At 39.6% G+C, this 15,393-nt stretch overlaps 1 protein-coding gene across 1 annotated transcript; it reads right to left on the bottom strand.

The window, feature by feature from the left end:
• Positions 1-293: 293 nt before the first annotated feature.
• On the bottom strand, positions 294-13,982 carry tes (testis derived transcript (3 LIM domains)). Its single transcript, XM_031736293.2, has 7 exons — positions 13,740-13,982; positions 9,234-9,319; positions 6,345-6,867; positions 3,941-4,678; positions 2,536-2,751; positions 2,231-2,389; positions 294-1,099 (listed from the first exon to the last, which is right to left on the bottom strand). The coding sequence occupies exons 1-7, from the start codon at positions 13,764-13,766 to the stop codon at positions 908-910; spliced, it is 1,941 nt and encodes a 646-aa protein (XP_031592153.1). The 5' UTR covers positions 13,767-13,982; the 3' UTR covers positions 294-907.
• Between the last annotated feature and the right edge of the window lie 1,411 nt (positions 13,983-15,393).

Raw genomic sequence — 15,393 nt, 5'->3', positions numbered from 1 at the left:
AATAGTTTTGTAATCCAAGTTCACCCAAATAGAAGAAACAGCAGAGCAATCCAAGGCTAAAGCTGTAATTAGATTTGTAGAGATCCTATTAAGACCCTGAAAGGCAGGAATTTAATGATTTCAGCATTTTCTTTTGTCATGAACATATGTGGGAGAAGTAATTTTAGAAAAACCTGTTTATAATACCACAAATAAACTAATAAGGAGCCATTTGGAACACCTTGTTTCCTTAATATAAGCATGCAAATACTACGATATAACCTTGCTGGCTGACAATAAAACAAGACAGTATATGCCATTTGTTGACAGAGATGGAGGAATTTATTTTTAATGTTTCATTGAAAGCACAAATTTAATTCATCAAAACTTTAATTTAGCTACAGACTGCAAGTTTGATATTACATTTGATTATTTACTTTCAACCAGCCTCAAATCTGGCTAACACTGACAGTAACATTGCTGCATGGAAAGGGAATGTCAGTAGTTTTTATATAAAGTAGTAAAAAGGTAGCAAAAAACAACAACAACAAAAAAACAAAAAAAACAGCAATAGGTTAGTGGTCATAGGTTTAACAAGAAGAAAAAAAATCTCATCTGTAAATAATAACAGTGCAAGAAAAGCAAACAAGAAATTTAAGGCTGGAAAAAAAGTGGAAACCCCCTTTTTTTAAACTATCTGAGACTACAAGATACATCAGTGCTGCGATCTTCCTGGACTTACAATAAGTACCCGAATTCAAACGGTTTCACTGTTACAGTAGATCTTCATACTACAGAGATCAGGCACTATTTCTGTTAAATGAACCATAACAGACTATTGCTCGTCGTAGCTGTACCAGTGTTCTCTCTGCACGATTCCTGGTTTCGCAAGTGATCATGAAGAAGATGAGGGACTTGTCTTGGCCCTTCAAGCCATGATTTTCTTCTTGCACTCCACAGAGCAGCACAGGAAGTTCTTCACTGCCATGAAGCGCTGGCCAATCAGGCATTTGGAGCAGCCGGAGCACTTGAAGCACTGTGGCTCGGCATGCCAGTGATAATCACCATAGGAAACCCTCTGGGCCTCAGGCTCCACTGCATTCTGGCAGGATGAGCATTTCTGGCAAGAGGTAGGAAATAATGATGTCAATTTTCAGATATCTAGGTTTTCCACAATTCATTTTTGAATTATTATTCAAACTCTTCAAGTTTATATATTATTTCTATGTAGTTTCTTCCCCTAACAGCTTTAGCCTCCAATGCAGCCAAACTATGGATGTATGTGGTTTAAACTATAAGGTGTCCTCATGATGCCTAATTAATACCTGACACGTTGAAATATGTTTCATTTAGAAACTTTTAAAAAATGCTTGGTAGCACAGTGTAATTACTATCTCAAACAAAAAAGAGATTCCTCAACTCTTACAAGCAAAGGCAAGTATTTGGTTATGTGAAAACATAAGCTTTGCTGTGGATTATGTTGGAAAAAAACACAGTAAACACACACCGAGCGCTTCACATTCTTGGCTTAGGGTGGCCAGCATATATTCCCCTATGCATTTTTCACAAAGTTTGACTTGGGTGAGACGATTTTACACCAAGCCCTAAGAATCCCTAAGTAATTTGCTTTGGTAACAAGTAAAATGCTATAATCATTGCTGATATGTTATAATGGCCTCCAAAAGAAAGTGATCAGAGTGAAATGTGACAATCTTCTATTTTTAACATTGGCTTTTTAGATCAAACCATAAAATTCCACAGTGGAGTCCAGTATAAGATGTTGTTGTTCTTGATAGAGCTCATTAGGGTGTTTAAGGTCAAAAATATGCACTCAAGAATCAGAATTTTGGTAAGGCTACAGCTTCCTGCTAACAAATTCTTCAAGTTCAATTGCACTAATAAGCCAAAACAATATGACCTTCTACCTGCTGTGCTCATTTGTGTGCAACAAAACAGCTCACTGCTCTAGAACTTCAAAGGTACCCCATGGCACCAAGACATCAGCAGCATAATTATTCTTATAGTATTGTATATAATGAGCTGTAGCCTCTGCATATCAGACTTGCTGACTAGTGGCCATATTCAATATGCTATATGCAATATGCTCATATGCGAACAGACTTCCCACTTATGTTGTACTGTATCCCAGACCATCACATGCATCTCTGAGAGGTCATAATGTTATGGATCATTGGTGTATTTAAACCAATGAGCCAATTAAAGAAAGAAACCTACAGCAACAAAGACTTACCACAGCATAGTTCTTCATGTAGCAGGGCTTGCAGACAGGCTTGTCATTCTCCATAACATACGTCTCTCCAGCCAGAATGCAGTCACATTCAAAACAGCAGAAATGCTTCAGATGCCAGTTCTGGCCCTCAGCCTGAGTGTACTCATTACTGAAGATCAGCTGTAAACAGACATGCATCAGAATGTAGCATCAGCGGTGCTAACAAACTCTTAGCTATGAATGGTCACACAGATGCGTATGTAATATACAAAATTTTTTTAACCAGAATCAAAAAAGAAGCAAATGATCATATCACATGATCTCACCTCATCACAGCCTCCACATCGTGGCTTCTCGCTGTCTCCATAGTGCCGTCCACAGTACATCTTGCCTTTCTTCCAGAAGTAGATCATGTCCACCAGCAGTTCGTTACAGGTGCAGCAGACGAAGCATGCTGGGTGCCACATCTTGTCATAACCGGCCCGCTCAGCATAGACAGCTGGCTCACCCTTACGCATGGGCTGCTGGCACTGATGGCATGACTTTAAAAGAAAGTACAGTACATTGGTACGGCTGTATAGTTCATTATGAAAATATATTCTATTGATATTTTATTATATAGAAGAAAAATTTAGAATAGTTTGTTACATCGTGTCCTGAATAGCTTTTATTACAACCCATTTGATTTGAACAAACTATCACTGCACAGTATTTCATAACAAGTTTCCATGAATGGTAACTTTGCTCTTTGAATGTTGTTGGATTTGTTTTTATTTTACATGAATTGTAGTAAAATTGAAATCAGGATGAAATAAAAATCCACAAAAAGAATTAACTGCACATGGTAATGATGAGAAAAACTTGAGCCGTGACTCATGCACTACTGCATTAAATAAGAACCCAGCATCCTGAAATGGGATGGTTGGTCTATGGCTCCACCTAGTGTTAAGTTTGAAAATGACTGAAAACTGATAAATCTAAATAAACCATGTCATACAAAAGTTAGAGTTAATAGATTTGAACTTAGTCAAATGTATTAACTTGAACTATGGCAATTTACATATTATATTAAAACTCTATTTTCATATATTACCAGCAATTCATCACACCTCTAAAGAAACATTTTGTGCATGATTTCTAAGCTGAAGACATCAAAGGGTTTCCAGATGAATGGGATGAGCAGAAAGGGAAGAAAATGTGAAAGTACAGAAACATATATTATAAAGGTGTGTATATAGGTGATTTGTATTGCAGTGTGGGGTGGGTGCAACTGTTATGAGATGTGAAGGTCACAAGTAGGTGCTATGTAATTTCAAAGGTTTATATAGTTGTTGATCGGGCTTCCTGATGAGCCTTAGAGCAACTGTAAGAGGAGTGTGGCTGACCAAAGGAAAAATATATTATGAAACTAAGTTTGACTTACACACAGGAAATAAACAGGAAAACCACTAAATGGAACTACAACATGTGTAATTCCCCCATTTGAGGGTACGCTAGAAGATAGGAAGGGAACAGGTATTCTGACCATGTTCTATTTTATTCATGATATTATAATAATAATAATAATTATTAGTATTATTATTATTAAAATAAAGTTCATTCTTAAAATCACTGTTTCCATCTATTAACTAGATTTCAAACATATTATTGTGTTCTTGGAATTTGAATATTGGTAAAGACTTTTAGTGCAGATGGTCAGTGAACTGAGGGGGAAAAAAAACAAAAACTTACAAAGTTCTGTTGTGGTAGTCCAGCTTGCTGAACTCCAGGGACGCTCATGGCTCCAGCGGTGGCAGTAGTACCCATGGCTCCTCCAGCTGGCCCAAAGCCTGCAGATGGTCCAACGCCAGGCCCTGAAAGTGGTCCACCACCAGCTCTAACTCCACCAGCTGCAGGTCCAAAACCACCACCAGCTCCAACTCCACCAGCTGCAGGTCCCAAGCCACTACCAGCTCCAACTCCACCAGCTGCAGGTCCAAAACCACCACCAGCTCCAACTCCACCAGCTGCAGGTCCAAAACCACCACCACCTCCAGCCCCAACACCAGGTCCTGCAGCTCCAGGCCCTGAACCAAATCCAACTCCAGCAACCCCAGCCTCTGGTTTATAGCCAGCACCTCCACCTCCACCAATACTCCCAGCAGCAGCACCACCTCTAGGTCCAAACTCAGCCCCTCCTGCACTAGGTGCCCCTCCAACCCCAATACCAGATCCACCCAGCCCTCCTGCCTGAACCAGAGCCATCTCTTCAGGCAGCATGACATCTCCAACCCCCAGGGCTTCATCCTTGTACTTGCGAACGAATTGCTGCATCTGCTTGACCTCAGCAGGGCTCAGCTCATGACACCTGGACGGGTCCTGGTCGTGTTCAGGCAGCTGTCGGGCCATCTGCTGCCGACGGTAAGCAGCTCCCTCTGTACCAGCCACTGGGCGTTTTTCTGGTGGGAGCAACTCAATATAACGCACAGCCTACAGAGAGACAGACAATAAAAGAGTCACCTCAGAGGGAATGAGGAAAAATGTGAAGGACAACCAGAAGAAGACCAGAGAGACAGATTAGATAGACTAACCAGAAAGAAAATGAAGGAATACATGGGACAGATACAGAAACAGACTAAACAAAAGATGAGACGGTTGAGTTAATGTCAAACATAAGATTAATGTGGTGGTGAGAGATGCTGGTATTAAAAAATGACATCCTCTTTACTGTAATCACCAGTGCTTCAAAAGTCCCTGCCACACATTTAAGACAACTTAATAAAACAACATTTTGTAAAATATTTCTGGAAAAAAAAGTTGCTACTGAGAAGAAACAGACCTTTTAAATAGAAAAAGACATAAACAAAAACAAACAAACAAAAAACTGTTGATTCTGAGACATCAAAAGTGTAGACTTTCTGTTCTGTAGTAGCTAGCCTAGGGTTTTCTAATGCCTTGAACCTTAGGAGGTATAAACAAGCAAAAATGATTCGGCTCATCTCCCCTTCAAAGTCGTCTCTCACTGTGCACCTGAACAATGCCAGGAAGTCTAATTCTAACATCTACACTCCTCCAGTGTGTTAAAATAATAATAATAATAATAATACTAATAATGGATTGGATTTATATAGCGCTTTTCAAGGCACCCAAAGCGCTTTACAATGCCATTATTCATTCACGCTCACATTCATACACTGGTGGAGGCAAGCTACGGTTGTAGCCACAGCTGCCCTGGGGCAGACTGACAAAGGCGAGGCTGCCATATCGCGCCATCGGCCCCTCTGGCCAACACCAGTAGGCGGTAGGGTAAAGTGTCTTGCCCAAGGACACAACGACCAGGACAGAAAGGCCGGGGATTGAACCGGCGACCTTCCGGTTACAGGTGCGCTTCCCAACCCCCTGAGCCACGGTCAAATGGTAACATCTTGCCTTAAATTTCACTTTGGAGACAAGCACAAGGTTACAGGAAGAATCATAAAGGAAGAGGCAAGTTATTTTTTAGTTGACTACACCTACATCGATCTATGGTTCATGCGTTTTTGCCTATTACCAAATCCAAAATGATGCAATTCCACCAATACTTCCTGATCAAGGCAGGAATATTATCTATTAATATGTTTGTTTGTTTTTTAGACCAATGAATCCTTTAGCATATGATAATGCTTAAATGCTTTTTGAGGTTTTCATGAGGGTGGGGGATGAAACCCCCCCCCCAACTCAATTTAGACTTCCATCCATCCATTCGCTTCCGCTTATCCTTTTCAGGGTCGCGGGGGGCGCTGGAGCCTATCCCAGCTGTCATAGGGCGAGAGGCGGGGTACACCCTGGACAGGTCGCCAGTCTGTCGCAGGGCCAACACACAGAGACAGACAACCATTCACACTCACATTCACTCGCACATTCACACCTAGTGACAATTTCGATTATCCAATTAACCTATCCCCACAAGCTGCATGTCTTTGGACGGTGGGAGGAAGCCGGAGTACCCGGAGGGAACCCACGCAAACACGGGGAGAACATGCAAACTCCACACAGAAAGACCCCGGCCTGATGGTGGAATTGAACTCAGGACCTTCTTGCTGTGCGGCAACAGTGCTAACCACCGTGCCTCAATTTAGACTTGAAAAGTTATTTTATAACAAATATGAAGTCTTACCAGGTACTTGTTAGCCACTGGTGGTGCCCACTCATAGGTGACAGTCTTCATTGGTACATCTTTAGGAACTGGCACTACGTTGGCTGATGTGGCACTGACAGTGACTGGCACTTTGCTAGCCCTGACTGGTGTGGCACTGGCTGGTACAGGCTGAACCCGAGCCTGACCCTGAACCCCAGTGGCTGCCGAACCTGCAGAGGCTCCAGCTGAGGGTACAGAACCAGCTGTGGCAGACGGGGACAGAGAACCAGCTGTGGCAGACGGGGACACAGAGCCGGCTCTGGCAGAAGGGGGAACAACAGTAGAGGTCGCACTGGGTGATACCGTGTAAGCAGTGGCAGGGCTAGGCAAAGTGATGGTCACCATGTTGCCCTGGTAGCTGGGGATCCCATCCGTCTTCAGCTTGGCGATGAGCCCGGTGTACTTGGTGTCCTCAAACAGCTTGCCCACCTTCTTGTTCTCCTCTGAGTTCATCGCCACATCATGCTCTGTGATGCCACATTTGCAGTTTCGGCATATCTTTCTGCAAAGAAGAATTTAACAAAATGTTCAGGACTTAGACTTTTTAAACATTGATACTAATAAATTACCATTGCTTTATTCAAACTAAACAAGCAATGTCTCAGTTTTTCTAACTACATATTCTTCTGTATAGCCGGTATATTTGATAAATTTGAATAAATCCTCACTTCATTCACCTCCCTATATTTTTAGAATATTAAATAAAACTCCTACGCCATTATACCAACACAATAAGTTCTGTGTTAAAACTGAACTACCAGCATTTTTATCATGCCTCAACACATCTTTCGATATAACTATGACATAATTTGTAACTAGAAGGCATGCTCCAGCCCAAACAGGCCTTCAGAATTTTAGTGGAATAGGCAATACTTTCAGTTGAATAACGCCAGTTTAATGTGTAATATGAGAGTATTTATATTAAGATGTCATTGGGCCACTTTTAAATGGCAGATGCAGATGTCTTTCTAAGCCCTTATTTTGTTCATAGGTAACCAGATGAGAGCTCTGTAACACAGAAATAGAAAAATATCTTCTCTTTTCTTTATGTTTTTTAACTTCATTTTAAAACTGATGTAGAAAAATAACTTCTCAACTTTGGGATAAATAACATATATTAAAGAAAATGAAAGGCATTTTCATCAGTGTTGCAAAAAAAAAAAAAAAAGTGTGTCAGTGAAATGACTTACAATAGAGTTTTGTTTTGTTTTAGATTATGTTTACCTAGCTTGATTGGGCCATTAACTTTACGTTTACAAAAACACTGTATAACTATAATAAATGATTATGACAGGCTCTACAATCAAAACTAACTTGTGGCTTTAGAGGGCAGGTGACAACCTTTAATTATAGCGTCTTCATAGAATTATGATCAAAACTTTCCCTGAAAATTCAGCCCCGGCCTCATTAGACTAAATTCACTGGCCTATGTTTCCACCACTGCTATCAAATTTATTCACAATGAGCGAATGGGACGTGGAACTCTGTACCCAAACACAAACATGAGAAGTGTCTATTCTCAAGAACAGCATGTTCCCATTAGGCCGATGGCTCCTGCTGCTATAGGAATCCTTTTAATTAAGCAAGCTGGGAAGTTGGCAGACTGGGTCAATGAGTGAAATGTTGTTGTCATGCAGAATAAGCATGCTTTTCTAAATGACTGTTCTGATTCATAATCGTATTCAACATTACTGAGTTGAGTTTTAAAATATATAGTGATATATTTTTACATAAGCTACAGGAGGAAAGTAAATATTTTATATAAATATAGCTTAATATTGCATCATATTTTTTTGCAAAGAGTCTGCATTTCTCCTCTTACTACAATTACCATCTCATGCAGCTCCATCTCTATTTACTGCCCTCCTGCACCGCAAGCTCAGCAATAAACTAAGGTTCAAAGTTAAGCTCTGAGTAAATATTATAATTACAAGTATGGCAACAGTTGACAAAGAGTATGTCATTTCTACTGTATAAGTCAAACAAAGAAAGAAACTGCTCATTTCAAAGCCACCAATCTCCTTTGACTAAAACAGTAGATTCCACATTGCAAAGAATAGTTTCTGGAGTTTTTGGTGTGCCGATGTGTTTTAACATGTTAGTTTGGATCTGAGAGAATTTAATAAATGCCAAAGTAAACCAACAACAAAAATAATCAGCAAGTTCTTTGATGTTGTGAGGTAAAAATGTTTTGTCAAAGAACTTTGGCAGCTTTTACAAGAGCAACGCTGCTTTCTTTGGTTTCCAACAGCAGATAAAGCACCGAAAATGTTGTAAACATGGGATACAGCTAAAGCAGTAATTATTTCTTGTACATGACTAAAATTTGCTGACCATGTCCACACCAGTGCTTATCTTCACCACAGGCTCTTACTCCTGTCTGTTAGCAGGCGTGTCACCTACCATCCACTATAAATAATATGTTGCCTGCAGTTCAGAATGTTGAACAACTCCATTTCAAAGAAAATATATTATCCTTCAATGCAAGAAAAGCGTTGCAGAAGTCAAACACTAATTATCAGAATTATTATTATCAGAAAGAGATATACAAGAGATATACTCCTGCTAAGTTTCCTGAAAATGGCAGCCTACTGCCTAAGACATCTTACCCATTGCATGAAAATAAGGAGGTATATTTGGTTTATTTTCATTCAGTCCAAAAACCACTAGAATATGGTGTTTATTGACCGAACCTTACTAAATACTATTTTTTGTTTGTTTATTTTTGTTAAACTAAAGTTGTATCGAAGAGTTCACAGCTTTGCTCAAGACAACAGTGACTCACTCTTTAATCAGCAGTGTGGACACAGGAAGCATAGAAAAGGAAACTTGTGAAACTGTGATGATGTGCAGAGAAACTGTTCAAACCTCCAGAAATGCAGCTCAAAGCCCTCACACTTGTCCTTGCATTTCAAACAGGCGGCTCCAGCACCAAACTCATGGCCAAGCGTCACCTGTAAATAAAGCACACAAAGGAAATGACACATACTGTCAGAGTTTTGTTTTCTGTTGAGCAGAACATAGTATTTAAATAAAGAAAAAGGTTTATGATGATACTCGTGGGAGAAGAATCAGAATAAGCTTCACTGGTTAAGTATATGTATACATACAAGGAATTGGGCCCCGTTTATTTATTTATTATGTAATTAACAGGCTAGACAAACAGACAATAGCAACATGACACAGACAATAACATGTTTAACATATTTATATTTGCATTGTTGCAAAGAGAGAGTGCAAAGATGTTAGAACAACTTGTGAAATGAGTAAGAAACAAATAAGTGCCTACTTATATGGAAATGTGACAGTATATTATATGTACATTGATAGATAAAGTACATAGATAGAACAAAACAGCAAATACAGCATGATTTGTTCAGTAGCAGGTATGGTGATTTAGTAGAGGTACTATGGCCTGGTTGTTTTGGTGTACAGTGCTCTGTAATGCCTATCAGAGGGGAGGAGTTGGAACCCGTTGTGTCCAGGGTATGATGTTTGTCTGATTCTGGATTTGTCCTGAAATCCTGAATGGAGAGAAAATCTGAGCCAATTTTTTTTCTGCAGTCCCAATTGTCCGTTGTAGTCTGTTTATATCCTGTTTGCAATACTTCAGTCTGTTCTTTGCACATCCATCACTGTATAGTTTCGATCCGCCACCAGAGTAGATTTTGATCAACAGTGCCTGAGGCAGACTGAACTTCCTGAGCTAACACAGGAAGGACATCCTCTGTTGGGCCTTTTTGATCATTTTGTCTATGTTGGACGCCCACTTCAGGTCTTGGTAGACTGTACATCCCAATACAGAGGGATTCCTACTGAAGACAGAGCATGAGAGTACATGTGCAGCTTAAACGAGATTTACTGATGTTTTGCTACTTTGTAGTACCACCATAAATCATGTTGGAACAACTTAATTTGGGCTTTTTAACATCTCCCAGGGGAAGCAAGTCTCACTCTGGAAATTGTTGCAAGTTTAACTTTTAAACAGCAGTAACTGTCTGCCTGCATTCCTCAGCAGAGAATGTCTTTTTGGGTCAAAAACATCTCTTGACAGCAGGGTGCCTGATGGGATCCCACCAGCCTCTTAGTGTTATTGAATAGTTGCCTATATATGGTCACAAACCATCCTAATGGCTTAAGGTGGACATGAGTGAGAAATGCAGACAGACAGTGGCTCCTGTTTAAGAGTGAAGCTTTGATGCCAGACTTTTAACATTCACCACGATTTCCAGAGTGAGACGTTTGTCCTCTGGGAGATGTTAAAAAACCCAATTATAAGTTGTTCCAGCGTGGTTTGTGGTGATCCTAGAAAGTACCAAACACATCAGTAAATCTTAGTTAAACTGTAAAATGTACTCGCCTGCTGTGTCTTTTGCAATGTGCAGCTTAAACAGAACTTTAGGAGTAGCTTGGAGTAGCCTGTCACAGGGAAGTAAAGATGAGAGTTTCTGTGTAATTAAGAATGATTCTTTTTGGGTAGGATTGTGTATGATTTTACTTGCATTTTAATACTGATGCAGAAATGATACTATATTAGTGGAAGGCAGTGTTGTCTAAATAAAAAGTTTGACCTGAATTATGAAAAAGTAAACAAGATTACAAAGTTGTGCAGGCATCTATTGCCAACTTCCAGTCCTTGATTCTCAGGGGGTTTCAGATGGTACTACAAAGTTGTTCAGGCTCTTGCAGATGTTCTGTCATGTCACACCTTAACAACAAAGTACTTGAACTTTGAGACAAAACGACGAATTATTTAAAGTGTCATTTTACAGCACCAACTAAAACATCGTTTTCAACTTCGCAAGTGCAAACGTTTATTGGTATGCTTTAAGGGCGGACAGGCTAAGTGGTCGAAAGCCTAAATATTTATCTCAAGCATGGGGAAGACGACTGTTTTTGGCAGAGCTCATTCAGCATGTATGTATGTTTCCCTGGAAGGCAGCTGCACCATCTGGATTCACACTTCAAGTTAATCAATGACTTTGTTTCATGACTAAGCCTGTGGGGTGATTCATTTTGGTGACAACACTTTTGCTACAAGCCAGTTTAGACACAAAGTCTATTCAGGTCCAGTGATTCAGTTCATGAGTCACTTTACTTGAGAAGGGCAGAGCTGCAGGCCAGTGGCTAGGAAAGTAGTCGCTTTAGCTGGAGCTGACCAGCTCCTTTCAGAGGCTGGACACAGTTTCTGTAACATCATGAAGATGATGTAAAACATGTAAAACACATATTTTTTAAAAGAATGCTCAGTTACTTACATGTATACATCTTGTGTCAAAGAAGTATCAGTCAAACCACCCTTAAAATTTATGAACAACTTCTTCTATTTTTAAGGCAAACTTTCCTCTGTAAAGGTGGAATACGGTCATAAAACATATTACTATTGTTCAGTTCACTTACTGTTGTTTTAGACAAAGATTTAATTGGTCTCATGACTCACTGGCTTGAACTGAAATTCAGTTCATAACACTGTAATCATTGCAGGATTTAAACAAATAGAGAAATCCTTTGGTCTGGTTCTATTTCGACCACAAAGTCATATGAAAGCTTTAATGATGGTTTAGGTGTTTAGGTAAGAAATAAACCTAGCCAGACCTCCACAGACTTCTAAGAGTCAGCAGAATGGCAGTGCTGTACACCGCAACCCTATAGTCACAGCCTATTACCTCAGACGTTCTGTTAAATAGAATGCAGCACCTTAATTGAGTATAATATCACCTAAACACAATGGTAATGTTTCCTGAACAAGCGCAACACAGATCACAGCAGCATCTCTGTGAACTTGCAGCCACTAGCAGACAGAAACCCTGCAGCTGTGGCAGGCTGATCTCCCCCAGGGATTACAGGCAGATGTCAGACTGTCTGTCTGGGTTATCCAGCTGCTCAGACCTATTTAAGCAGAGGATTCCTTCATCTTCACTGAAACAGTTTGTCCCAGTAAAATTCTCTCTTAGTCAATTTTTCAGACTGAAGCTGAAAGCTCTGAAATTTGTATACAAAAGATTATTAATGCAGGAAAAATGTAAACCATATTTTTACAAGTGGCTGAAGACATTAAAATTGCAGCTTAATAACTCATACAAAACGAACCACCAGTCTGTGTAACCACCTTTACTGCTGCCAAATCTCTTCAGGTCTGTGCAAGGACCCCCAAAGCTCAAGTTAACTTAGTAGCATAAGTTAACAGTACAGTACCAATGTTTTTGCACCATGCCACCAAAACACAATCCCTGTTTGTGTACAAACTTGTCAATAACCATAATAAATAACAACAACAACAATAATAATCCATATAGTTTGATTCTGGTAACTACAAAAGCTTTAACGAATGTTAAAATGCATTTTTCTTTTTCTAAACTACTTAAGAGGTTATAATAGCTTCTGTGGAAAACGCTGACTGGCTGATATTCATGTGTATTCACTACATAAACCTGGATTTCTCGAACAGAATTATTTATACAGATTATCTATGGACCATAAGTAAACTAAGCAGAAGGGGTGCATAAGAGGAATCTAATGAATGCGAACAGCGAGTATCTACAGTGGCCCCTGATGAGGAATGAATGACTATTCACTAGACAAAGCCTGTACTGTAAAAGGGTTTCCTGCCTGTCCTGACTCTTAACTTTTGTCTTCTCCCTTGGATGGCCAAACTCCATTTAAAAAACATTAGATTTTGAAGCATCTGGCTTAGAGTCTCAAGTGTATTATGAGTGACATGAGCCTTAATATTCCTGAAACCCTGCTGACAGTTCAATACTCAATTCGGCAGCTGTAACGGCAACATTTACTTATGGACAAATTAACTATCACACCTGGTTTGCATTTTACTGTCATGGTGATTTGTTCCACTTAATAGAGAGCTGAGGACGCTGAGAAACGCGGATTAATACAGTAACAAAACCCTGAACAAGGGGGACGACTTTGTACGTAAAATGGGTCCGTTAATGGGTCAAGCTGTTCCGCTATTAAGTTACAGAGGTTGGGGGTTTGGTTGATACGCAGAGTGAGACTTTGTCCTATTTCAAACGCAGTTTCTTACATAGGAACTTATTCTGAAAGGGAAGTAACTAAAAAGGGCGCGACCCACGTTTTCCAAGTTTGTAAACCGATCGACTAGAGTTTGTTCCAGCAATATCAACTACTCAAGGATGTAAAAAAAAAAAAGCTTATTTAAGCGAAGTAAGTAGATTTTTAATTGAAAAAATAAATAAATAAAGACAATTAATATCTCGAAATTAAAACCGAAACTTAAACTCTAAAATAACCTACAGTACTGTAACTTTTCTGCCACCTGTCTCTTGCTCTGCACACCTTAAGGGCGTTCCCCGGACTGTGCGAGATATCCACGAAGAACACGGGGGCAAAGCTTACCTTCTTTAGCTCCTTCTCTATTTCCATTTTTGTGTTCAACGTTTTCGCTTTCCAGACGTGCTTCTCGTAAAAAAAAAACTGTCAAATCCAAACACAGGCAACAGGAAGAATGCGCCGGAAAAATGTAAAACAAATCCTGCTGTCCTCACTGAATTCTCTTTGGGGGTCCTGCTTCTACTCCGCACAGGTGGTAATTTCGCCGGAATCAAGTCGATAGTTTCCGTTTGGGCATTTCAAAATAAAACATGCACATTGCCCATTAATGAGTCGGGTCTTATTTGTGTCGGTATGATGAAATATTCAAATACTTGTGCATGTATTTTCAAAATCTATATGTGCATTTGTAGGTGAGAATTTACAAATTGACTTTTTTGTTTTGAACTACAGGGGCGCCTCCAGGATTTTTTCATAGGGGTGGCCACTAAAAATACTGGGTCGGCACATGCCAGAGTGAAGGGGGTGATGACGGGAAATCGCGAGGGACATACAGAATGACACAATATGAGTAATAAAAATTGTATATGCAGGAATTAATAAGAAGTGATTGTTTCAGCTCATTGTAGAGTGTCTTCCTCTCTCTTGCGCTCATGTTTATTAAAATTATTATCTAATTTTGGGGGGTTGCCAGTGCTGGTGTGAAGTAAGCAGCGTCATCCATTCGCTAGTTTTCCATGTGAAAATATTAAGCTGTGATCTGAAGTTTTAAAATTAGCCTGGGGATCTGTGTTTTTAGACAAACAAATCAAACTGTCACTGCGCTCAACTGCTGAAGTGACAGTTAGATCCTAATGAATTAATGACACATTCAGATAATTATTTAACAATATATTTATTTTATATATTTATTTCATTCTGGCACTCCTGGCACTCCAGAGCAACAACGAAGTAAAACCAAATAAAGCGGTCTCAGAAAGGACTTTAAAAGGAAAACGCAACAAAAATATTTACTTTTACAGACTTATGAGGCTGCTTCATCACAGAACCCAAGATAGTGAAAATGAGGTATTGGACAAATAATAATTGGTTCTGTTCACTACGGCTATTTTGGCATGAAATAATAAACATGGGCACAGCAATCACATTAATTAAGCAAAACAGAGTTTTTATTGTAAACACCTGTAAACACTTGGGTATGCTTATTATTGGTCAAAATCAGTATGACTATCAATTTATAATCCTCAAAGACATATAAAAGGTACACTGTGATGGAAAGACCTGCTTTAACTATCTTACTTGGAGCCTGGTGTTAACTAGTTACGACACTGCAGTTTCTTAATCTTTTTCAACAATTTGGGCTCTTTTACTATGAAAAAAACACTTTCATTACTTCCGGACTTGCCTCATCTCTTCTTTCTTTCCTTTCTAGCTTGACTTTACTTTCACTCAGGAGGTCCCGTACACTTTTCATTGATGTTTGAACAGGGCGGGACTTCCGGTTTGACAGAGTTTTCGTCTTAACCAATAAGAGTACAAAAACGAGGCACTGGAGGACAGGGTAGCCAACCAGGAAACAACAGGGGCGTGTCTTTACCTAACAAAGGATGTGAGTGTATTTGACACATTCAACCTGCTGCAGTTGCGGTTTTTCCCCCGAACCTTTTTTCCCCTCCTTCGATCCTCATCATTATGTGTAAATACATTCTAAATGATTAAA

The sequence above is a fragment of the Oreochromis aureus genome, linkage group 7 (genome assembly GCF_013358895.1).
Source record: "Oreochromis aureus strain Israel breed Guangdong linkage group 7, ZZ_aureus, whole genome shotgun sequence".
NCBI classification, from domain to species: Eukaryota; Metazoa; Chordata; class Actinopteri; order Cichliformes; family Cichlidae; genus Oreochromis; species Oreochromis aureus.
This window is presented reverse-complemented; position numbering and strand designations above follow the sequence as displayed.

Bases quoted from the DNA above. Each gene is read 5' to 3' on its own strand.
- tes (XM_031736293.2), bottom strand. From the start codon at position 13,766: ATGGAAATAGAGAAGGAGCTAAAGAAG. The intron at 6,868-9,233 runs GTTTGAACAGTT...TCTTCTTTGCAG, and splicing joins TTTGAGCTGCATTTCTGGAG to AAAGATATGCCGAAACTGCA. The intron at 1,100-2,230 runs GTAAGTCTTTGT...ACCTCTTGCCAG, and splicing joins ACATGAAGAACTATGCTGTG to AAATGCTCATCCTGCCAGAA.